This window comes from Microtus pennsylvanicus, chromosome 7 (assembly GCF_037038515.1).
Source record: "Microtus pennsylvanicus isolate mMicPen1 chromosome 7, mMicPen1.hap1, whole genome shotgun sequence".
Taxonomy (NCBI): domain Eukaryota; kingdom Metazoa; phylum Chordata; class Mammalia; order Rodentia; family Cricetidae; genus Microtus; species Microtus pennsylvanicus.
In genome coordinates, this window is record NC_134585.1 from 24,948,144 (window position 1) to 24,973,341 (window position 25,198).

Consider the following 25,198-nt stretch of genomic DNA (forward strand, 5'->3'; position numbering starts at 1 on the left):
TGCTGCAGAGGGTATTGAGCTGGCTTCAGGGTCATCAGCCTGAAGCTTAGCCTAGAGTCTGTCTATTCCAGTGGTTCTCAACCTTCCCAGTGCTGCGACACTTTCTCATATTGTGGTGGTCCCCAAAATTATTTCGTTGCTATTTCATCACTGTAATTTTGTTACTGCTATGAATCATAATGTAAATAGCTGGTATGTAGGATATCTGATATTCGACCCCCAAAAGGGTCGTGACCCACAGATTGAGAATAGACTATTCTCTCTCTCTCTCTCTCTTTTTTTTTTTTTTTGGTTTTTTTGAGACAGGGTTTCTCTGTATAGCTTTGGAGCCTGTCCTGGAACTAGTTCTTGCAGCCCAGGCTGGCCTTGAACTCACAAGATCTGCCTGCCTGGTGTGCACCACCTATAGACTCTATTCTTTGGGGTGTGCCATTCCCCATGGTGTCTGCTGGAACTACCTTCATCCGCTGAGATGCAGTGGAGATGAAGACAGGTGGACCACCTGATGCTGATGCAGTATGTCTTTTAGGTACACTTCCAGGAGATCATGGCCCATATGGGGGACTGCAAGTGGGTGTCCTGGCTCCCGGTGCTGGTGGTAAGTTGTTCTGAGTGCCTCTCCCACTGCATACTTACTTCAGCCCCTGCAGAGCAAGGAGTATTCCCTCAGGCCAGAACCTTCGCTAGCTGTCCCACCTCAGACTGCCCTGAGCCTCCTGCACCTCGGCTTCAGAGCTCCTCCAGCCTCCTCCCCCCAGCTGTCAGAATGAGGCATGGGGGAATAAGGATGATGGTACCCCCAGTTCTAATTGGACCATTTTCCTGGCACTCGCTTCACTGGACTTGTAGATAGAAATGTCTCTCAGTGCTTAGCAGTGACGTGTTAGTCTATGTGATAGCCCATAGCTAAAAAAAAAGATCAGAAAGTTCCTGCCCTCTTGAGTCCTGCCTGGCAGTGGGGTTTGAGACACCATGAGACCAAAGGACCAGCCCCTGTAGCACCCAGAGATCTAGACATTCAAGAGAAGGGGTGCCTTCTTCATGACCTTAAGAGAATCCAAGACTTCTCTTGGATGTGGGAAGAGGATGAATTTGGACAGCAGGATCAGAAGTAAGCCATTGTAAGGATGGCTGTGGATGGGGGTGGAGACAGGAATGGCCAATGTCAGGCTCTCTGGGGACTGTCCCCACATAACAACTGCAGCTTGAGGAGGTGTGGAGGCCAAACACCTTTTCTGTGGCAGGTGTCCCTGATGTGCTCAGCCAAGGCAGAGGACTCCAACTGTGGCGAGAATGAATATCACAACCAGACTACCGGGCTGTGTCACCAATGTCCTCCCTGCAGACCGGGAGAGGAGCCCTACATGGTAAGAACCAGTGTGATGAAGGTTTCTCTCCCACCCACCAGTTCCTGAGTAACCCCTCAGAGGCTTAATATTAATTATAAATGTTTGGCTGATGGCTCGGGCTTATTCCTAACTAAATTAACATCTTTTACATCTAAATTAACCCATTTCTAGTCATCTAAGTATTGCCATGTGGCGTGACTGTCTGCTGGCATGTTGTTCCCTGGGCAGCTGGATGGCATGTCCCAGCTCCGCCCTTCTCCTGTATCTTTGCTTAGATTTCCCACCTGACTGTATCCTGCCTTGTCATAGGCCAAAACAGCTTTATTTATCAACCAATGAGAGCAACACATATTCACAGCGTATAGAAAGGCATCCCACAGCAGACCAGCCTAAGTCCTTGAGCTCTCGGGAGGTAGGGGTGTACTGACAGCACCATCCTCCTAAACTGTCACTGAGGTCACCAAGAGGTCACCAAGGTACATTCACCAGGGTTGAGTGGTATGAGCTGCAGAACCCAGTGTACCCTGCAGCATATTTATCAGGAACTCTGAATTTTTTTTTTGGTAGGGGCTGGGTTTCAAGACAGGGTTTCTCTAGGTAACAGTCCTAGCTGTCCTGGAACTCACTCTGTAGACCAGGTTGGCCTCAAAGTCACAGAGATCCTTCTGCCTCTGCCTTCCAAGTGCTGGGATTAAAGGTGTGCGTCACCACCGCCTGGCTCTAAATTCTTAGAAAAAAGTGTCCTGTCCTGCCCTGTTGGGCTGATTGTCTGAATTGGAAGCAGACCGAAATGCTCTCCGGGAATAGTACCTCCATTCTGAGTTCTGGGTTCCCATTCTGTAGTACAGCTAAGCTCGCATGCTCTTCGAAACACCAGAGAAACGTCAGGGGCAGCAGCATCTGGGGTTCTTGCAGAGTTCTGAGAAAACTCAGGCTTCTGGGTTTGTCCTATAGTGAAGGACACTCTGGGAAGCCACTGAACCTCTTTAAAGGACCTCATCTGGACACTGTCACTAAGCCATCCGAAGGTGGACAGGAGCAAGCTTAGAGAAAGACCCGAGGAACACAGGACCTTACAATTACTGTAGGATGGGCAGCCAAGGGTGGACACGGCCAGCATGTCACTGTGCCAGCCTCTGTAGTCACTTGTATTCTCATATCCTCTGCCTCCCCGGCCAGTCCTGCGGATACGGCACCAAAGACGACGACTACGGCTGTGTGCCTTGCCCTGCAGAGAAGTTTTCCAAAGGAGGTTACCAGATATGCAGGCGCCACAAGGACTGTGAGGGCTTCTTCCGGGCCACGGTGCTGACACCGGGGGACATGGAAAATGATGCTGAGTGTGGCCCGTGTCTCCCTGGGTAAGTGTGGGGAGGAGCCAGGGCCCTGTGAGCAGAACCCCGCAGGCACAAGGGGCCTTCCCAAAGTGTCTTTCCCACCCTTCGTCACCTGGGAGTGATAAGTCCTGTCTGCTCACGGACAGGCAGCCTTCAGGTGCTGACTGCCTATGTAAAACAAAGCAGCCAAACACAATGAAACAGTACATAGAAAGCATTTCAAAGGGGGATAAAATCTAACCTTCCCAGGAAGGTACTGGTTGTGGCATTCTGGGAAGCCCTCTGATGTCTGCGCTTTCCACACCGTGGTGGTACGTAGGTCTTCCCCCTCCAAAAGCCGCGTGAGACTACAGCTGGTCCGACAGACAAAAAGCTAAGAAATCTTTCTGTTTTCTGATAAAATGCATGAGCAAATTCTGCCCGGAATCAGAAAATTCCTATCTGGACACCCAAGCAAGACTAAGCCACAGCTGTTGCGGCTGCCTCCCCCTAGTGGCCACAAAACATCACGTTTTGCAAGACTGCAGAAGGAGAGGAAAAACATGGTGGGACAGGTGGGGGAGGGGATGGAAGTGGTGGTGGTAGTGGCGATACAGGTGTGGGTGGAGGAGGTGACAAGAGATGGTGGTCGTGACGGTGATGGTGCCGATGGCTATGATGTAGCAGGTCTGCGGTGGGGTGGGGGGAGTCCAGGTAATGCCAGAGGTGAGCAGTACCTTATGAGAAGGAGGTACAGAAACGTCAGAAAGACACCTCCAGCATAAGCATCAGTGAGCTGTGAATTTGCTCTTCATCACCACACACACACACACACACACAGAGAGAGAGAGAGAGAGAGAGAGAGAGAGAGAGAGAGAGAGAGAGAGAGTTCCGTTTTATTGTAGAAGCAATTATTTTACAGTTCCCATCCCCAGCTGTCCCTCTGCTGGTGACAGACTTCTACCCCAGTTTCCCAGGGTTCTGTCTTCAGCTTCGGGCCACCTCCCGAGTCACAGACTCAGGTATCCAAATATTTGCTAGGTAATCCAATGCTCCGGTCCCTCACACAAAGTGTGAATCTATGAGACAGTAGAACCTCGTCATGCAACCTTATCCTTCGACATGCAGAAAGCAGGGGGGTAGAAATGGGGAGGGTGGTGGGCGATTCCCTTTCAAAAGATGAGGGGAAAGTAAATTTTCTACTCACATAGTTGTTGCGGTTACTGTGTTGTGGAACTCCCTCCAAAAGGAACAGCAGCATTAGAACCAGAATAGCCGTATCCCCACATAACTGTATAGGCACCATTGAGGGGACTGGTTGATGTAGACCCTGGGTTTGCCCCTGAGTGAGGGGAATTCAGTGAGATCTGATGGTAGACAGAATTAGTTTCTAATAGCTTACACATTCTTAGAATTTCATTTTGATTGATTCCTTTATTAATTGACTTCAGTGTTTTTTTTCTTGGTTCAAAAGTGTGGTACACAAACACAGAGTGTCTGAGGGTCCACTGTGTCAGACACACACATCCCATCCCCGCTTCCCTAAGAGGGAAAGGACCTCTGTGCAAGCCCTGTCTACAGCCACGTAAAAGCTGCATTACTTATTTCTGCGTTATTTTCCCTGAAAGCAGCAAGCATCTGAGAAGGTCTGGTCCTTTGGTTCCCATGGCCTCAGTGAGGAGCTCATGCCAGATGCAGAGACTCTAGAGGCAGGTAGAGCCAGATAGAGGTGTTCTAGCAACCAGTGAGGAAGACTTGACCCTTCAGACTGCCAAGTTAGGGAAGGATGCGACAGGACTCAATGTCAGCAGGATCCTTTTGATAGCAACAAGGGAGATGGCTGAGCAGTGACGAGCCTGGAACCTAGGGAGCAAGAATACGGAGAGCAGGGGGAACTAGGGCAGAGGCACTGGGGACGGCAAGAGTCAAAGTGCTGCCCAGAAGCTAGATGGAGGCACAGTACGGAACGGACTCATTGGTATCTGCCCTCCTGTGTGGACAGAAGCAGCGTACAGGAGGAAGAGGCATTTGGTGGGGATGGACAGACAGGTGGAGGTCGGATGCGTAGGACACAGTGCTGCGAGACATCCAGACCAAACTCTCCCCAGTGGGCGGATGGAGAGGTGGAACAGGGAAGTGCTGAGCATCGCTTGGGCTGTGCATATGGCATCCCCAAGGCAGGCGGCTTCAGAGTGCAGGGAGGATGGGTCCCTGTGAGGTGAAGCTCCCTGACCAGACACCTGGATCTCAGGTGGCTAGAGGAGAGCCTTGTGACGGTGCCACAATCAGTGGTCCATGCAAGCGGTTGCTCTGTCCCATGTGACTGTATGCAGCCAGCATCACTGCCCATTAGAGCCACGAAGAAGAGGCTTTCTAGCTAAAAGAGACAAGCCTGGCACCGTGCTGTGGCCGCACTGCTCAAAGGCAGATGCCAGCCGGCACTGGAGATCTGACTTAAGAGCCATTTGCCTGCTCCCAATATTCACCAGAAAGTATCTAATCTCCGAGGACATTAGATAATAGTTGTGAGCCGCTGCCTCTAGAAGACTTCTGGCAGATGCCCGTTATGTAGACTGGAGTGGGGTTGCATGGGTTCCAGAAGCGTGTTTCGGGCTCTGAGGTCTTGAGTACTTCTCTCTCTGTTCCACGGAGCAGTAACTTTACCTTCACCATTGAGACTAGAGCACCCGGTAAGTGAGGGAGGGGCCATGTCCACACCATCTCAGTGTGCTGCGTATCACTCCATAAATGTGGAGATTGGCTCATTAGTTCCCTCTTGGCCTTGCAGTGAGATCTATCTGCCAAGTCAGTCAGTCCTGACCCTGGAGCCACTGAACAGAAAAGCCTCCACTTTGCCCCTAGTCCCCAAGGCCCTCTTAGAACGACTTCCCCTTCTCTCTGGATCTCAGGCTCCACAGGGACAGGCCCCACTTCCTGTTGCATGTCCTAAACTTCCAGAACAAAATGAGGCTCTCATACTGTCACAGAGGACTATGGGGCCTTTTGGCAGGCTGGACCGGTTAGCTCCATGAACCCCTGTGGTTGTGAGCCAGGATGTAGATTTACCTGGTGTTTGTCTTTTTAAGGCTGCGGGTTGGCCCTCTCCCCTCCCTGTGGTTTGGCAGGTGCTGGCTGCCAGTCTTCGGTTCTGCACACACATGTGGCCCAGACGCTCGCCGAACAATAGCAGCTCATGGGGCTTTCCTGTTGGGAAAGGTCTGTGTGGGAGACGAGAGGGAGAGGACGAGGCAGGAGGGAAGGGGTTAGATTTCATAACCTCCCTCGCTTTGCCATCCCCTGGCCCATGGGTAGCTTCTGCAGCCAGCTCTACACCAACCACCACCTTTCCACAAGAGGCTTAGTGCAGCCCATGGCTGGGCAGGCTGGAGACAGGACTCTGTAGAGCACAGATTGCTGCAGGTCATGACATCTCATGACCCAGAGCCTCCACCGCAAGCTTTGGTCCCAGGAAAGGGGAACCTGCTGGAGAAGCAATCAGAGGAGGGCAGTCTGAATAAAAGACTCTTGCATCCTTGTTTCAACTGAAGTTTGCCCCGAGCTAGACAACTTGGGCCAGGAAGAACAGAAGATAGAAGGAGGGATTGATTGAGGCTGTCCCCGGCTGACAAAGGCTCAGCTTAGCATGCTTCTCCATTATGATGTCCCTAGTCATCACTTCCATTCGGATTAACTCAGTTAGTGATGAGCACCCCCCCCCCATGTGTCACTGCCTTTCCTTTCTAGAGCGCTGCATGAGACGAGCTTTATTACAAAGTGGGCTTTGTGCTCGATGCTGCAGCCCAGTCATAGGCAAAACGTGCGTGTTCTGAGCACGCTGCGAGCAGCTCCGCCAGCTAGTGTGGGGCTGAGCGTCCTGAAAACATTTTCTAGAACAGTTTCTCTCACAATGAGCTTATCAGAACACAACCTCACGGTAACTCTGAGAGCATTTTTAGAGAAAAATCAAAATATGGATCAAAGAGTAAGGGCTTGCATCTTGGCACAAAGATGTGGTCTTGACGGTAACTGGGCCACACATGCCTGAATGAACACTTTACTCCAGACAGAAGAAGCTGTCAGAGGGCAGAAGAGAGGCTAGCATCCTCTGCTCTTGTTTAGCCGTATGCAGAACGACAGGTACAAACTTTGAGGTTAGTTTAGGTTAGTCCTGAAAGAAGAGCCTAACATTTAAAAAATGGTCTCTGGGGCTGGAAGGATGGCTCTGTCAGTGCAGGCATGAAGATCTGAATCTAGATCACCAACATCCACAGAAAAGTCAGAAGCGGCAACATGATCGCAGAGCCAGGAGGGTACCTGGGCCCCAACTAGCCAGTCTGCCTAGTTGAATCAGTGAGCTACAGGCTCAGTGAGAGACCCTATCTTTACCAGTAAGGCAGAGAGCAAAGCAGCTAAGGTACCAGACATTGACCTCTGGTCTCTGTTTGCCCACATAAGGAAGAGTGCTCCACATGCAGACGTGCACATACACCCAGGAACACATGCGTAACAAGACACACGCTAAATATTCTTACAGCAGTACATGCTAGAACAAGGAGACTTCTTATCCGAAGGCATTTGACACGTGTGTGCCGGGTGGGCCGTGCAGCTTCTAAGGAGTTTCCGTCAACCTTGAGCTATGACTCAGCAGTTAGGAGCACTGGCTGCCCTTCCAAAGGAGCTGGATTTGACTCCCAGTACCTCCATGGCAAACTGTCTACACTCCAGTTTTGGGGAATAGGACTTCTTCTGACCTCCAGCGACAGCAAGCATCCACGTGATACACAAACAAAACGTGTAAACCAAAGATTCATACATGTAAGATGAAAACAAACAGTAATTTTTTTTCTTTTACAGTTTTTCAGGCCTGTCCCTTCATTAAGTTACTTTGTAAGGCTTAGTCAAGCGTACAGTCAGGGCCCCGGGCGGGAGTGTGGAGCTGGAAACAGGAGCCCCTGGGAGAAACAGAGAGAGAAATTCAGATGGGAGGTGTCAGCCTACAGCAGGAAGTGCCTACCTACATCCAAAGAAAGGCTACCTCACCACAGATGGGAACCCCAGACAGGCCAGCCAGCAGCCCCCTCCCTGCTAAACCCAGGTCTTCAATACGTAACAGGTCTTAAAGCCCCTGTGATCCCTACCCCTTCTATGTGTGTGACTTTGGAGCCTTACCTGGGATGGAGCCCGACATCCAAACATAACCAGAAGTGGCTCTGCCACTTTAAAGGGGGGATGGGTGACACCCCCAAATACCTTTGGAGCTTTTCTCCAGTTCGGTACTTGGAACTGCAGAGCGGACTATAACGCCACTTGTTACCCCGTCTGGCCGCTCTTCCTCAACAATTGTCCTCCTTTCGTCCCTGGCAAGAGGTTTGCCCTCACTGGCCTCCGGCACCCGGTCTTGGCAGGACAGGAGAAGAAAACGGTGTGGCCTGGGAGCCAGATGTCAGACCGCTGAAAACAGAGCTGACCGGAGCACCTTGAGGCCACCTGCCCCTGCGGAGTGATTAATAACCACTCTCCACCACTGGTCCCTATGAGGTTCCTTGCTTCACTGACAAAGATGGCTTCTAAGGGGACCAGAGGGCGCTTTGGGGAGCTATTTCCAGAAGGCTTGACAGTTAAACTGTTGTGGCTTCTCCGAAGGGTGTTTTTGAGATTGGTTAATTAATGTTTACAAGATACACAGGGATCTGAAGATAAAAGGCGTTGAGGAAGGGCAAGCAATCACAACCCTGGTGTTACTGGTAATGGTCCAAGCTCAGGCGGGCTGGGGTCCAGAGTCTCCCAGCCCGCCCTCCGGCCCCATCTGCACCACCCACAGTCGTCAGGGGGGGCTAATAAGAAAGAGGTTGGGAAACAGCTGCAGGTGGATCCACCAGCAGAGAGGGCTTTTCATCTTGGGGTTCTCAGAAAGAGAAGCAGTGCAGCCCGCACACAGGCTCCCTTTATTTCATTAGACTCCCCACAGTGTGGTCAACGGCCTCATGATCACCACACAATGTTCATTTATGGTAATGGCTCACAAGAAATGAGCCAAAATGTCAAAGAATTCCCCTCCCAGGCCATTCCCCTCCCATGCCGCTACTGGGAGGGGATTGGGTACTGCTGAGGGCCGGATCCTTTAAAGGGTGGGGCATAGGTAGTAGTAGGAGCATTGCTTGGGTGAAAAGGGGCTTGAGGTAGCATCACTCTGAGTAAGTCACCCTTTACTCTGAATGCGACCACAAACAAATGCAATAGTTACACAGGTGTCTTTAGCCCGGGCCATTAAGGGTATCAGGACCTGGTTCCTCTCTGGGTCATCTTCAAGGCCACCGACATTGACCTGTATGACCCCTCTAGTCGTTTCCTGTCTCTGGCACTGTCACCCACGCAGGCAGTTGAGGGGTCCCAAGGGCCCCAGGGACAAGCAGGCATTTTGCCAGCAGCCCCATCAGGTTCTGAGTTCTGAGAGGGGAGAGGGACTGGGAGCTCACCAGTGCCCCCAGGTGGTGGCACACAGGTACTGCTGCTGAAAGCTTTTATGGGAGGTACAAATTACACACACAAACACACACACACACACACTAAACAGACCCTTCAAGAAAGAAACGAAGAGAGGAAGCCATGTGAAGTCAGGCCCCAAATCATCCCAGTACTGGAAAAAGACTATTCTACTTCAGGACATGCTAAACATTCCCCCAAGAAACTCAGGGAGGGCTGTTGGCCTCTCGGGCCCTCAGTTCCCACCAAGCTACTTCATACCCAGCTTCAGCCATGGCCTGGTGACATCCAGGTTGTGTCTGTGCGGTTCCTCTCACGCAAACACCTTTACTCTGTCTCATCTTGTCTCCTCAGCTACTACATGCTGGAAAACAGACCGAGGAACATCTACGGCATGGTGTGCTACTCCTGCCTCTTGGCCCCTCCCAACACCAAGGAATGTGAGTGTTTCCCCTTCCATAGAACCACTGTCTCATTGAAACGCATTAGCGATGGTCTCACGGTGTTCCAAATGTGTGTGGTTGCATCATAAAATGAAAGAAGTTGATGTTCTTCCCCTTGGAGCGGTCTTACCAAGAGCAAGCCTGGATCAGAATTCTGTTTCTCTCCCTATGTCTTCCATCATCTTCGGTCGGTCTGTTGTGTGAGTTTGAGTCTGTGCCTGCCCAAAGGCCGTCTTGTGAATGTCTGTCCCGTGCCTATGTGCGTGACTGTCTGTGTCCCTAACAAAGGGCTTTGTTCTCTCTTGTATTGAACAGCACAGAAAAGGGGAAGGAATCCACACAGGAATGGGATGAGGGAAACGGGACAGAAATCCTTGACAGGGCTTTACAAAGGGTGACGTCACTGACTGCCAGTGACCCCGACTGTCCCACATAACACACACTCCTGCAAATGTCACTGCACACAGACTCATCAGCCCATAGCCATGCGGTGGCCAGCATTGATGGCGGATATGTTTTATAAGGTTGTTCTCCATAGCCTACATAAGCACACACACACATGCACTACTCTTGGGGAAGGAGCACGAAAGGATACAAAATTGAAGATTACCGCTGTGCATCGTCTTAGGTGGTAAATGCTGACTACACGGGAAGTCCAAGACATAGTAAGGACATGTCAAGTTGTTCCATTGTTCTCTTTAAAGCAGAAACAGGCTGAGCACACAGTAGGATCACAGTTTTAGGTCCTGAGTGCCCTCGTGGGATATTATTAACTCCGACTGTCAGGTCCTGCACAAGTTCCTGTCTCTAAGAATGTTAAAAAAATAATTCTAACAGTCTGTAATGGTAAAAGTAAAATACTGCAGGTCTCCGAGTGGCGGCAGGCAGTGGGTCTTGAGACTGCAGCGGGCCTTGAAGGCAGCCAGTCCCAGGCAGGGAGCCGTGTGGCAGGTGACAGACAGACAGACAGATAGGCATACCATGCAGAGTGAGGTTGGATATTTATTTAGTGGGTGAGGGAAGGGGAGAGGGAAAAAGGGAGAAGAGGAGAGAGGGAGAGAGGGAGAGAGGGAGAGAGAGAGAGAGAGAGAGAGAGAGAGAGAGAGAGAGAACCAGAAAGGGGGGAGGAGCCATGGCAGCAGCTACCTCTTTGGGAGAGAGATGGAAAAGAAAAGGGCTCATACTGGAAGGCCAGCCTTGGGGGGGGGTTGTCTCTTAAAGGGACAGGACAGACCATTACACAGTCCATCACCACAGGGCCCCATTTGCCTGGCTCTGAGGTCCTTTACTACTGGTATAGAATGAAGCCAGGCCCAACACCTAGATAAGATTAGCACAGAAGCAGCTGGACAGGGAGGCAGCTCGGCCAGCAGCAGCATTTGTTTCTCTTGCAGAGGACTGCAGTTCAGTTCCCAGCACCCAGCTCAGGGGCTAACAACCACCCAGCTCAGGGGCTAACAACCACCCAGCTCAGGGGCTAACAACCATCCAGCTCAGGGGCTAACAGCCACCCAGCTCAGGGGCTAACAACCATCCAGCTCAGGGGCTAACAACCATCCAGCTCAGGGGCTAACAGCCACCCAGCTCAGGGGCTAACAACCATCCAGCTCAGGGGATCTGATGCCTTCTCCTAGCCTCTATGGGTACCTATCACACATACACACACACACAAATTAATAAAAATTAAATTTTTCTTGAAAGACCAACACAACAAAGGTATAAATCGACATTAAGGCCATCATGCTGGTCAGTCAGCAGCTCCTCTAAGGAGTCACTTGGTTGTCCCTTCTGTCATGAAGAGAGAGGTCCCAAGACCTGTCTACTGAGCTAATGTGTGTGACCATTAAAAAAGCTAAAGAGACTGCAGATACAAAGGTATTTGGAAAGAACTGTAAAGTGCTAGACAATTTTAAGCTTTCCTGTATATATAAAATTACACGAGGCCATGGGAAATGTAGAAATATCCGTAAGCGATCAAGAGTTGAAATAGCTCCCAAAAATTACAGCTGTCAGCCTCGTGAGATTATCATCCTCCATGGGCTGCTGCTTTCCTAGTCTCTTAAGAATTGCTCTTCCGTTTATGGAGAAGGGTCCTCCCCCCGTTTCAGAGCACTGGAATGTATGGTTTCTTGGATTTTTGAGACATGGTCTATTAAATGTTGATATGTTCTGAAGTTGGGGCCCTTAACCTGCATCCGAACATCAACCCTACTAAAAAGGTGTTTGGGGACCCCGTCATACTGGATGGATGGAGGCTGGATGAAGGAAGGCTGGATGGAGGCTAGCCTCATCTACCCATGCTCCATAGGAAGGGAAGCCGATGCCTGGAACCCTCAGGTCACGATAGTACTTTCCTGGAGAGTGTAATAGGGACTTCCTCCTTAAAAGGTCAGGTGACAGGAACGGAAGAGTGTCACCTCCCTTCTGGTGAGGCCAGGAGAGGAGTGGACTGGGCAGGAGGGTGCCTAGAGGCAGGGATGCTAGCCTTTGGGGGACTCAGAGGGCCAGGCCCTTCTCTGTATTCCAAGTAGTTTAGAAACTGGAATAGATTTGCATGTGTTTAAAACTGAACTTCCTACCTGTCATATGCTAATTCATTTACAAATTGGAGGAGGCCCCGCGGCTCCTGGCTGCCAGCCTGACCTGAGGTGAAGTCAGCTGCCATTGCTAATATGTCTTCTGTCGGGGCATCTCCGTGGATTAAATGCCAGATAACTCTGCGCGGAGGTTCTCAACTGAATGGGAGAGATCAGGGCCGCACCACTAAAGATTCTTAGTCTGCGGAACCTGGGAGGAAAGCAGCTCTCCTTGCGGGCCTCACACAGATGGCCTTCCCTAATTGCCTCGCCAGCCAGAAGAGCTAACTAACCATGTGCATCCAACCTAGCAGAAAGCAGACAAAGTCCCTGACTCCTAGGGGTTAAGCAACAAAACACACAGAATTCCCTTCCATCCCTCTAGTCTTTAATTGCTTAACTGACAGCTATTTCCCAGGAAGGCTTCGTTGTAGGTTTCTATACCCCGGTCCAGCTCCCGCTGGAATCCTTTCAAGCCAATCTCCAGGCATTTGTTTCCCAGCCCAGAACTTGTCAATGACAGATGTGGTAGACTGGTCGGATTCTTCCTCAGAACTAGAACAGGCTCCAACTCTGCCCTTCTCTATCCTGGCCTCAGTCTGGAGACTGTGTTACCCAGGATGCACTGTGACCGGAAAGACTACCAGTAAAGATGGCCCCCGTAAAATTAGGAGACCCATACACTCGGTATTGTTGTCCACAGCCCCGCCCCAGGAAAGCCAGGGACTTGGCCAAACCTCGTCTTTGTTGGGATCTTGACATCCCTGGCTGGTGGCCTAGGCTGCACCCCTTCCTAAAGGGTGGATTTGCTCGGCCTTGCTGAACCAAGTTGTCATTCTTGGTACTCTGAGTCAAGGACCCTGGGGCACCTGGTGACGCAGCTACATGCCCAGGAGAGCGAGAGCGGGCAGATGGCCAGGTGCAGGACAGCCAGCCTAGCTGCAGGCCTGAATCAGCATGAGGGTCTCCTCTGTGGGAAGGACGGGGGTCAGGGTGCCCACCGCTCTCCTTACCCCGCATGAATGAGCCTGCTCTGGCCTTCTCAGAGAACTGTCTGCTTCTCTGAGCACTGGGCAGAGGAGTTCGACTCTTAGTGTATGAACTGCTTGAGATAGTAGCTCATGTTTCTGGGTCTGCCTCTGACGCAAGGGGTCTGAGTGGTCCCCAAACACATTTTCATTAAGTATGACATTTGGGCATAGGTTAAAGGCTCTGGCTCCAGACCCTTTCTGCCTTTGTTAGAGTATTTATCCAGCCTCATGGAGCTGTCTCTGTCCCTGCCGAGCTATACTAAGTGGAGGCATCCACCAAACAGACTTTCACAAACCAGGGTGGATTAAGGCTCACCAAGTGCTCCCATAAGCATGTCATAGAGTGCGTCCATCAAAGGCCCTCGGGAGGAATGAGAAAGTGACGCACATTTACTTATGAAGTAGAATTAAATGTTCCTGTTCCGGATGGCCAAGATGCTGGGTCCCAGGTCAGTCCTGCCTCCAGGCTGACCATCGTCTCCATCAAAGCGTGGAGACCATGGGATCCTTGGAGTTGCTTTAGTTTCTGCTTTCTCTGCCGTGTAATTGAGACAATAGCCACACACACTGGGGAGACAGAATGTGTGCATTGAATCTGGAAACACAAAACAAGATACAGCCGGCAGCCTTCCCTAAACTGGCACCCAGCAATCTCTTCCCAAGGCCTTGCAGCAAAGCCCCCTGCCCTCTTGCCAGGAATATCCCACCGGGAGAGTTTCAGGCTTTGGCCTCTTTTGCCACCTGGTGCCATGGTGCACTGGTAAATCCAAGTTAGACCGAAGGCACACGAAAGCCCTTTGGTTTGTTTTCTCAGTAAACCAAGGAGCAAGATGTACTTGAGCAAGGAGCTCTGTCTATAATTTCCTTTCTCCCACGTTGTCCTGAGAATGCAGATATCCCGGACAGCTAAGTTGAGGGGCCTGTGCTGTAAGGACAATTGGTCAGAGTTTGGAGGCAGAATCTCAGGGCTGGAGAAAGGTGTGCGTCCCGCTTGACTTCCATGTGAATTCCCACCCCGAAGAAAGTGATCTCATTATCTTTACATCCATTTCCTCTAAGATCTGTGTCACATGATCTCTGTGAGGACAGGTGGGACTGAATGGACTATGTGTGGGGAAATACCCCCCACGGGGGCTAGTGAGATAACCCACCCAGCAGAGTGGGCAGCAGGCTCAGCCACACGACAGTGGCCCTGCACTTCTAACAGCTCGTCTGGGACAGAGTGGTTAGAAGGACAAGGACATAATGCAATAGAAGCACTGTGTTGTGGCAGGACCAGCCCTGTCACCTCTATCTATCTATTCATCTATCGATCGATCAATCAATCTATCATCTCAGTGTGTGTGTGTGTGTGTGTGTGTGTGTGTGTGTGTGTTTAATCACCTAGCAGTGGCTAAGTCCCCTGAGTTTAGTCATGAATAGGGTGGTCTCTTACGGGAGGGACACCCAGGCTGTGGCTTAGAGCACTGTAGTGGATTCTGTTTGGCACACATGACTTCCTCATGTGAGCCTTAGAACATAAACAGGAAACCCTGACCTCTAGGAGCATGGACCCAGTCACTTCTGTAAAGTACTATTCACACCAAAACATGCCACATACCACTATTCACACCAGAACATGCCACGCAGTACTGTTCACACCAGAACATGCCACGCGGCACTGTTCACACCCAAACGTGCCACGTGGCACTGTTCACACCAGAACATACATGCCATGTAGCACTGTTCACACCAGAACATACATGCCATGTAGCACTGTTCACACCAGAACATGCCACATAGCACCGAGGACCTGGTAAGAGGCAGGGTCTTCCAAAGGAGGCCTGAGTAGAAGCAAAGATAGTGTTCCCAGCAAACCAGTCCTCTCCCTTTTAGCAGCTGGTGAGGAACCAATGACCCCACCCATGGCTCAAGGATCCACCGCCAGGGTTGTGGGGCACCTCCTTGACAACCCTAAGAACCAAATCACTCGTTAAAATCCAAACTGTTTACACTCTGTAAAGGATGCCAGGCAAATTCTAATGCATACTGGCACTTTTATAAATTGTGTGGATTAACAACTTCAAAGGCCCGTATATACCATCATCTCTTTGAACAGAGCTACAACCCCACTAAGCCTTGCGCTTCCAGCTCCCTAAGTCCCCGAGGGGAACAGGGTAGGGTGGGATATTCCTAGCTGCAAAACATTTTGAGAGTACAGAGTCAATCCGCATAAGACCAGAGTACAGCCTGATATGGGAGAATATGCATGCAGGGGTCCTAGCATGCTGCTCAGGGGACTTGCACCATGGCCATGCCTCCCTGATGGGCAATGCAGATGCTAAGGCATCTTCTAGGCTCCGCCCCCAAGTACCTTGTAAGCGGGGATAGTTTATAGAGCCATGTTGATAATGGTATGCCCTGAAGAGCAGCAATAACCCAGGTCTGTGGCTCTCTCTCTCTCTCCCTCTCCATGGGTCTTGCCCAAACATACATCACACACGGTTTATTCAACATGATACAGTGTGTTCCTAATATTATCGTCTATAATTCTGCTATGTGTTTTTCAAGGATTTGGGATGATAGAGAGCGGGTGTTTGTTTCCTCTGGGGATTTTTTCCAACCACTCTAAGAAAGAACAGCATCCCGAAGTGATTGCCAGTGTCCTGTATTTGCCCCGCAAGGCCTGCAGGTGCCCTCCTGACCATTAGCAAACCACACTCACTGCGGCTTCTAGGGGGTCTTTTGGGGCCTGCGCTGCCCCAGCGCTCTCTATGACGGTGCCAAGGGGCTTGAGCAGACCTGTGTGAGTTCGGCCTGGCAGCCTAGGGATGTTCACGACTAGGGTTTGCTCTGCTTTTCTGAGGCCTCCCTCGCCTAGAAGGCAGAAGGCACTGAATTGAGGGCAAAAGAGACCAAATAAGAGGCAGGTGGTTGTTTTGGGTTTTTTTTTTTTTTTTTTTTTTGTCACTGCTGTGCTCAGAGCAGGTCCTACTGAATCTGATTTCAGCTGTTCTCCACAGAGTACATTTCTTTCGCCTGCCTGAAACAGAGCCGTCACTCAGAACAACCGAACCACACACCCATGCATTCAGTTGCTCTGGGTCCCTTCGGCTCTCTCTTTGCTGAAAGAGCAGCTCCACTCTCTTGCCAGTTCTGACCCTGAGAAGCCTGTCATCAGGCCGTGGGGTGCAGCCCTTCAGGACCTGCACGGCCTGTGGGCCTGGCTGGATCTGTGTAATTCTGCTCCTTCTGTACCCATAGGCCCCAGAGTCTGCTGCAGGATCCCAGAGGGAAGTATCTGCCTCCCTGAAGAGTCTGGAAGTTCCCTGAGGTCCATCACATAGGAAGGGTAGGGCGGAGGCCATGAAGACCAAAAGGGTTCTCTTTAAGGGTGGCTGCAGGTGTTTGGCTCCAGTCCCCCCCCCCCGGCTTAGAGAAGAGGTCTACCTTCCTGCCATACCTCATCCCCACTTCCCCCTTCTCAGATGCACTCAGCACAGCATCCTTTGGCTGGGGAGTTCCTGGCAGCTCCTATAGCCTGTACAATCTGGATGCTCTGCTAACGCCAACTGGAGTTCAGTTTGGGGACTGTCCAGCAAGGCATAGCTGGCCCAAGCAGGTAGCATCTGTGGCTCTGGAAGATGTCCGTAACAAGTAGCAGCCTGTACCAATGTTTGGCGATGTCATGGAACCAGCCCTCTCGGATACAGGGGCATTTCATAAGTCTGTACTAACCACGCTACCTCTATTGTTTCTTTCTAGACCATAGACCTGGGTGTGTTTGCACCCTGTCCCCAGCCCTGTTACTGCCTTGGTCGACAAGTTCTAGCAAGAAGGGAAAGAAGGGACCAAAAAAAAAGACAAAGATTGCTCGTGTCCACAAATACAGCCCGTGGCTTTTTTTTTCTTCTTCTGCCCATATATCTTAAGCTCACCTGAGCCCCTAACCAAACCATCAGATCAGTTTCTTTTCAATGTTCTATTTGCTTTAGAGAAAGGCAATTAGGTTCTATTCAAAGCTGGGTCAAGACCGTCCTCCTGAAGACACGTGATGGCTGTTTCCCAGCATAGTACAAATGGCAAGACCCTGGAGCTTGCCTCTGCTGGCTGGAGCAGCTGCCAGCCTGTAAAAAACTTGGTGGGGGTCTGTGAGCAGGAAGGGGTACAGCCTGAGTGTCTGTCATTTGATAGGTGAGCAGGTGAAAGTAGCTATGTAGACAAGACCACCCCTGGGGACTCCCTCGCCTAAGAGTTATCCCTAAAGATAAACTTTAATAGTAGAACGTTAAGTTTGGAACCTGAAGGTTACAGAAAGGCTTCCAGTCTTCCTCCAGAAAGTTAAAGAGACATCTCACCCTCCCTGATCAAGTGACTATCCTCCTGGCCCACACCACAGTTCTATTTCTGTCTAATGCTGAGGGCCAAGCTACCCCTGAATACCTTTTCACCTCTCTGATGCACAGAAATCCACCTCCAGCCTGCCCTCTGCCCGTGAAGCCCTCTGGCACGTCCACACTGTTCGTCTTTCGTCTCTCTATTTGTTGAACTAAGTACAAGGCCCAGGACAGAGGCACCTGGCCTCTCTCCACAGGGTGTATACTCGGCGGCCGCATTCCATGCTGTGTGACTGTGTTCCTGCTCCCGGGCTGGATGGCAGGAGGCTTCACACACAGCAGGCCTGAGTTTCTCCCAGAACCTCTGTTAGACTGCTGCCCCTGCTTATTCCTTACAGAAGTCCCACAGCACTGTAGGCTGACCCCAGGGCACCCTGCAGGCCAATCTCTCAGCTGGCTGGGGTGGGTGGGTGGAAGGATGTGACTTCAGGGAGGTAGGTGGCTTTTCAGAATCATGGGATTATTTTATGATCCTCTCCAGAACTGAGAAGCAGCAAGGACAAGAGAGAAAGACAAGAAAACATAGCTCCCTCCCCCACTCTAGGGCTGAGGGGCAAGGGTCCTGCCTCTAATACTCCTGAGCTATCTATGGTCCAATCCTGATTGTTTTTTATCAATTGAAGAACTCAAGTTTGCCCTAAGGAAAGTTATTTGTCAGAAAAAAAAAAAAAAAACCAAGGACTTGTGGTTTTTCTGGTAACAAATCAGCTTCCATTTTTCTCCATGCTAAGTGGCAGTTTTTCTTTTCTTTGCACTGCCCCCAACCCCAGTGTTTGGATTATTGAAACTGGGTCTCTCTATGTAGTCTAGATTGACCTGGAATGCGCTCTGTGGACCAGGTTGACCTTGAATTTACAGAGATCTGCCTGCCTCTCCCGAGTGTTGGGATTAAAGGCACACACTACTCTACCCACCCTTTCATTTTGTTTTATTTAGTGACACTTTTTTTTCCTGTGGAGGGAGAGCAATGAGCCTAGGCTAGAGAGGAGAGCAGAGCACACCCATTCTTAAATGGGTTGGTGGGAACTATTTAAAACTCATCTCTGGTTCAGAGTGCAATGCAGAGGTGCAGTGATTGCCTAGCTCGCATGATGCCAGTGCCACAGAGCCACCACCACTCAGGACCTTAGAGAAAATCCCAGAGGAACGCACGTCAGAGCTGCGAACACAAGTGTGCCGCTCTGCGGGCTCCTGCTGCTTCCTCCTTGGGTTTTGTTTCTCCGGATTTTTAGCAACAAGAATATGCTGCTTTTATGACCAGAAAAGATATTGAAAACACATTTCTGCTCTCCCTAAATGAAAACAAAATCAATCAAGCCGTATTCCCTCTAAAATGCTTCCACAGACATGTGCTGTCTTTCACAGCATGCACGGCTTCCTCTCGGTCACAGGAAAACTGAGTGGATGGGGCAGAGCTCTCTCAGTACTTAGCTCTTGGCAGCCTGCTCCTGGGATGGCACTGCAGCCGCTGTTAGGGAAGAAACACCCTGTGTTTCAGTGTTTGTACAATTAAAATTGAACTTCGCGTGTAATGCTGTTCTCCGTGTCCACCTCCCAGTTAGAGAGGCCCAAATGGAAAGAGATAAAATTGAAACAAAAACCACGGTTTCCCTGAGTCATGTGGAAACTTGGCATCTATACGCCTGGCATTCCTGGTACTATATAATCATTGAGTGTGCCTAAACCGTAGTCATTTAAAATGAGCAAACATGTAAATTCAGATTACAAAACTGTGGAGTCAAAGTGTCCTTAAAGATGCAGATTTTTATTTATTTTCCTTTGGCCTATGATGAATTTATTGATAAATGTAATGGAAAGTTTTTTAGTCTTAATAAAATATCTTCAAGCAATATAATTAAAAAAAAAAACAAGAACCCCAATGGATGGAGAGATGGCTCGTGGCTAATCATGGCTAAGAGTGCTTGCTGCTCTTGCAGAGGACTGCACCCACATTGGTTGGATTGCAAGCACTAGCTACTCCAGCTCCAGGGGTTCCAGTGCCCTCTTCTGGTCTTCACAGGCACCTGCACACATGTGCTGCACACACAACACACACACATGCATGTACACACACATGCATACATACACATACATACTTATACACACAAATATACACATACACACACATACACAAGTACACACATACATATACATATACACACACACACACCTTTAAAAAAACAGAATTTCTAAGATGTCAGAACACTCTTTGGGAACGTTAAACACACTAGGAAATAAAATACGTGCTCTTGGCCCCTCCTCCCCTGCAGTACAGCCCAGAAGCCCAGGTTGGTTCACTTCACTGCGGTATCTTGTTTTCCAGCCTTTGAACATGGTACTTTGTCAGATCTCTGAGGTTTTGTGTTCTCCTTGCAGGTGTGGGAGCCACCTCTGGGGTTTCTGCTCACTCCTCCAGCACGTCTGGGGGCAGCACCTTGTCCCCCTTCCAGCATGCTCACAAAGGTGAGGAGGGTGCCCAGCTGGGGGTTCTTTGGAACTCAGCTAAGAGGGGACGAGGAGGGGTGAGGAGGGAGAGGGGATCTGTCAGCAATGAGCATGGAAGCCCTCCCCGTCTTGTCGCTTCTCTGATATGATGGAATCGCATGTTCCCGCTCAGGGCCACCTCGCATCTCCCAGCACCCGAGAAAAGCAGGCAACCACAAATACTAGGACACACGCATCCCCCGTCTCCCACATCTGGCAGTGTGACAGGATGTACCCGATGACATCAGGAGGCTGAACACCCTCAGTGGGCTCTCAGCTCTGTACCTCCTTCAAACGGTCCAGGGTACCAGATGCCTGCCGCTGCCTTTCTGGGTGACAGGTCATTTGGATCCTGCTTCATGGGAACCAGGTGTCCTGTTTGGTTACTTTGGAGAGTTGGAGGAAAGTTTTGGATAGTCCACATACCAAAGCTGCAGTTAGGGAGCCAAGCAAACAGCTCCGGGAGTAAGGAGCAGCCAGGCAGAAGTGGAAACAGCAGGAGTTGTCGGGTCAGTTCAGCCCTGGCTTCCCTGGGGCTCTTGCTGGGACTCTGAGGACAAGGTGCCAAGGAAAACCAAGCCAAGAATCCGATCTCTAGCCCGAGGAGTGGCCTTTTGCTTGGGAGTGCCTAAACCTGAACTATGCTGTCTCCAGACACTTGTTCATGGGCCTCTCATCCCCATTGCTACCTTTCTCTCAGGATCTCAGTGTAGGAAAGCCAAGAGTAAGCACCCCAGGGATGGCTTCATGATTTGCCTCCTAGTCTTCCCAGTCCAACACACGTGAGCCTGCTTGACAATGTGGGAGCTGCCTAGCAGCCAAAGCACACTTGGAGGGCCAGGTCCTTGGGCCAAGTGTGATCCCTGGAAGCATTCCTACGACCAGGTCTTCTGGTGGGTGCTGGGGCATGGGGGAGGGACCTCCAAAAGCATTTCTCCTCCTCTCCCTGATGCAGAACTCTCGGGCCAGGGCCACCTGGCCACCGCCCTGATTATCGCCATGTCGACCATCTTCATCATGGCCATCGCCATCGTTCTAATCATCATGTTCTACATCATGAAGACTAAGCCTTCAGCTCCAGGTGACACCCTGCGCCCTTCCCCCATCCCAACACTCCTCCGCCTTCCCTGAGAGAACCAGGGGGGCTCATATGCCGACTTTTTTCTCTCTCTTCGAGCAGCCTGCTGTAGCAGCCCCCCGGGAAAAAGCCCAGAAGCCCCAGCTAGCACACACGAGGAGAAAAAGGAGGCCCCAGGTTTGTACACACCGTGACCCATGCTGCCCCATAAACAACATCGAGCATGAAGGCAGAGTATCCCCACCGTTGGCCTCCAGCTTGACAGCTCAGCCTCCCCACCTCTGATTTCAGTGCTCTTTGCGCGTTGTGTGTGTGTGTGGGGGGGGGGGTGCCCACTGTTCTGTGCCCAGGCAGTGAGCCAGTCACCAGGGGTGTCTACGGAAAAGGAAATAAGAGGGGAGATTCCAGTTCCGGGCCACACGCTGACTCTCATTCACCCCCAACTTCCGTTCCTACAGACAGTGTGGTGACCTTCCCTGAGAATGGCGAATTCCAGAAGTTGACGGCTACACCCACCAAGACCCCCAAGAGGTACATAGAACGGGGACTTGCCTACAGTCACTGCTGGATGGAACAGTCCCAGTTTCTAGGACTGAAGTAGCAGCTGGGTCCTTCTAAATCCTGGAGCAGGCAGGCGAGCTCCAGCGAGGGAGCAGGGTCGCTGGTGCCTGGCCTGGGAGATGAGGGTCCCAACAGAAGGGGGCAATCTAAACGAGCACGTAATTTCTGTTTCTTCACTAACTCCAGCAGCTGGTGTATGCTGGGAACGGTGTAACATCTGCTCTTCGTTTGCCCACCCTCCCTTCCCCCAATCTCCCAGATGCCCTGGGCCCTCCATCTTTCTCCGAGGAAAGGCATGAATCCCAGGATACACACATCCTGGTCAGGTTCTCACAGCTGCCCGCAATGCTTAAAATGCCTTAAAGCCAACAGCGCCTGCACCAGGCCCAATACTAGCCTTGCCGCATCCCTAAGACAAACAGGTTGATGTCAGCCCCACTTCCATAACCGTACCAAAATCGCGCACTAGGGATCAAGAAAACCGGAACCAAAGTCCAAGCTGTCAACCATCTATTAAGGCCTGGTGCATACACCCTCTGGGGGAGATATTTACCTGATGGTATTTTAGCACATTTACCAAACAGTGGGTTATAGAACACCCTCCACCTTAAAATCAACTAAGAGGGAAGTCATTCCCTATTGTCCCCATAGTCATTTGAACTTGGTCCAGCAATTCTTCAGCACTGGCTCCCAGCAAGGCAGCCTGAAAACCCCTTTCTGATGGCCCCTGCTCTGTGGCTTTACAGACAAGTGTGGGAAGGAGCCCATCCACCCAGTGCCAATCTTTGCAGCTAGGGCGCAGAGTTCCTAAGCATTGCCAAGCCAATCGCCCAAAGAGCAGAATGCCGAACCCTCCCTCCTGACCTAAGCTAAGACAGGATCTTCCATGACACAAGAATTCTTGCTTATCTTTCATACTTGAGAATAAGTACTCCTCGGCCTGGACAAACTTCAGGCACCGAGGAAGCCCAGCCTAGTGCGTTAACCCATTTGGAAAAACTCTAGTGCTCTCAAGGCTCCCAAAGCAGGCATCTCTGCACCGTAGATGGAGTTCACAGGTGTGAAACTACTCAAGGCCCTGGAGAGGGCTTAGTTCCCACGGTGCCTTCATTCTGACTGGTTATTGTTCAGACTCTGGGAAGTTGTAGTCCAGGCCCTGTCCTGTGTGCTATACATGGTGCCAAGGCTGAGACAGGGCTCAGAGTATGGTGTGACCCCATTTGGTCCCAGCTTGTCCCTTCCAGGTCTTTTTGTTCCTAAAAGTAGCACAAAGGGCATGGTGAACAAGCAAGGATGTGCCCCGTGGCTTGAGTTTCTTCCAAGGGAAATGTTTGCAGGACTATACGTGGGGAAATATATACTCTTTGCCTGTATAAATATTAAGGTTTTGCTTTAAAGACAAGGTCATGAGTCTTCTTGTCCCTACGAACAGCTTTTGGGTCTTGGAAGTGGGACTTGGGAGCTATGTAGTGATCTGTGGAAATGCCATGAGGTAATCCGTGAAGATCCCATCATGCATTTTCATTTGCTTGCCAGAGTTTGTGAAGGGGATGGGCCAGCCACCTCCCTCGTGGGCCCGCAAGCATAATGACAAAGTGACTCTATTAGATGGTTTCATAGCGGCTTGTTATTTTTTCTTTTCTTTCCTTTTTTCCTTTATTCTGACTCCAGGGCTATGTTTGCATGTGATTTTTACTGCTAGCAGTAACACTCAGATAGAATGTGTGGCAAATAGAATCCCTTTTCCTAAAGGTCTTGAGCTAAACCAAGGAAGTAAGCAAACTGCTTTGCAGGAAGAATGCGGTTTTGCTTTTATTTTGAACGGTTTGGGGGCCTAAGCTCCAGCCCACAGGTGCCAGGTCCTGTGTGAGCTGAGCAGTGAGCAGGGTGCAAGCACATGAGGCAGGATGCATGCGGTCACCCACCCTGCCCACCCTCTGGGCTCTCGATAGCTCCCACAAGGCACACGTCTGAGGCCAGGTCACTGGTCAAGAGGGCTTTCCTTGGCATTAAGGTGCACTTAGAACACACTCAGTGAAGCTTCACCAAGCATCCATGGTGTAAGGCAGCGTGGAGAGATGTCGGGGCAGCCCTCGATGGTGTCCACAGCCTCTCAGACCCCACTGCTTCTTGGGACCCCACACAAACATCTACAAGGCCACACTGTACCAGAATCGCTTGTCTGTCAGGGAACAGGATGTCCCTTTCTCACCTCGTGCCCCCTTACCTAGAGCTCAGGAGACGCAGGAAATGCTTAAGGAACAAGACATTGTGCAATGCTCTCCATACCTGGAAAACAAGGTCGGTGCAAGGCAGCTTGTCTGGGCCTTGGTTTCCCAGACTCCACTAACAGGCGTCCCGCTTGTCTCTGCAGTGAGAATGATGCCTCCTCTGAGAATGAACAGTTGCTGAGCCGCAGTGTGGACAGCGATGAGGAGCCTGCCCCGGACAAGCAGGGGTCGCCAGAGCTATGCCTGCTGTCTCTAGTTCACCTGGCCAGGGAGAAGGCTGCAGCCAGTAACAAGTCTGCTGGGGTAAGGCTCTGGCGGCTGCTCCAGGGGACACCGGTGCAGTAATTTACAGCCATCAGACAGGATCCCTCATGTTGAATAAGCTTCTTAGGATGCCATTTCTCCCAAAAGTCCCAGCTAGAACAAAGACCAAAGCAACAGATTTTTAAATATTATTTGTATTGCTTATAGACAAATAAGTTTTTTAAAAATTACTGCAAATGTCAGAAAATAGGAAAAGAAAAACTTTCCAAAAATATACAGTCCATTTCTAAGTAGTTACACACACACACAAAATCTGTGTGTATTTGTGGGTTCTGAATCCATGTGTCAACTAAGTATAGATAAAAAAGAAAACTGGGCCTGTTCTAACCATACACACTTCTTATTGTCATTAATCTCTAAACCATACAATGCAATAACTATTTGCACACTTCATGTGTTATTAGAAATAATTTGAAGATGATTTAAAGTGTATGAGACGATGTGAATAGTATTATGCAAATAGACCTTTTACACAGTAGTCTTGAGCGACCACAGATTTTGATATCCTAAAAAGTTTTAAAAATAAGAAATGATGTTTTGTATGTAAACACATATGCATGAGCGCACGTGCGCGCACACACACACAGAGAGATAGACATACAGACACTGCTCTTATATAGCAATAGACTCACTTGTACAAATTGTCCCAAGGGTTTTATCACTAAAGCTACTTTGGAATGCCCGTGACACAGGGTGTGCCCTCGGGCCCTGGCATATATTCCTTTTTGTGTCTGTGCCTCGGGCAGCCCAGCCAAACCATGTGGCAACATTGTTGGTAATAGAGAAAGGTCCTGCAGGGATCCTGGATCTGGCTGGCCCTGCAGGATACTTCACTCTAGGCACAGTAGAGACCATGCTGCCTGCCACAGGCCTGGTCTCTTCACCCAGGGCCACTCATTGCCTCTCTTAGCCCTGAGCTCCCTGCCCTGAAGAGAGCATTCCGTAG

The 25,198-nt window shown here is 50.5% G+C and overlaps 1 protein-coding gene across 1 annotated transcript in view; it reads left to right on the top strand.

Moving 5' to 3' along the window:
• Positions 1–547: 547 nt before the first annotated feature.
• Positions 548–25,198, top strand: part of Edar (ectodysplasin A receptor) — a 28,243-nt gene continuing 3,592 nt past the window's right edge. The window contains exons 1-9 of the mRNA XM_075978866.1: positions 548–598; positions 1,245–1,367; positions 2,529–2,710; positions 9,503–9,588; positions 19,951–20,037; positions 21,014–21,139; positions 21,239–21,313; positions 21,595–21,667; positions 24,072–24,231. Of these exons, the coding sequence (XP_075834981.1) occupies positions 548–598; positions 1,245–1,367; positions 2,529–2,710; positions 9,503–9,588; positions 19,951–20,037; positions 21,014–21,139; positions 21,239–21,313; positions 21,595–21,667; positions 24,072–24,231 (963 nt within the window). The remainder of the gene's footprint in view (positions 599–1,244; positions 1,368–2,528; positions 2,711–9,502; positions 9,589–19,950; positions 20,038–21,013; positions 21,140–21,238; positions 21,314–21,594; positions 21,668–24,071; positions 24,232–25,198) is intronic.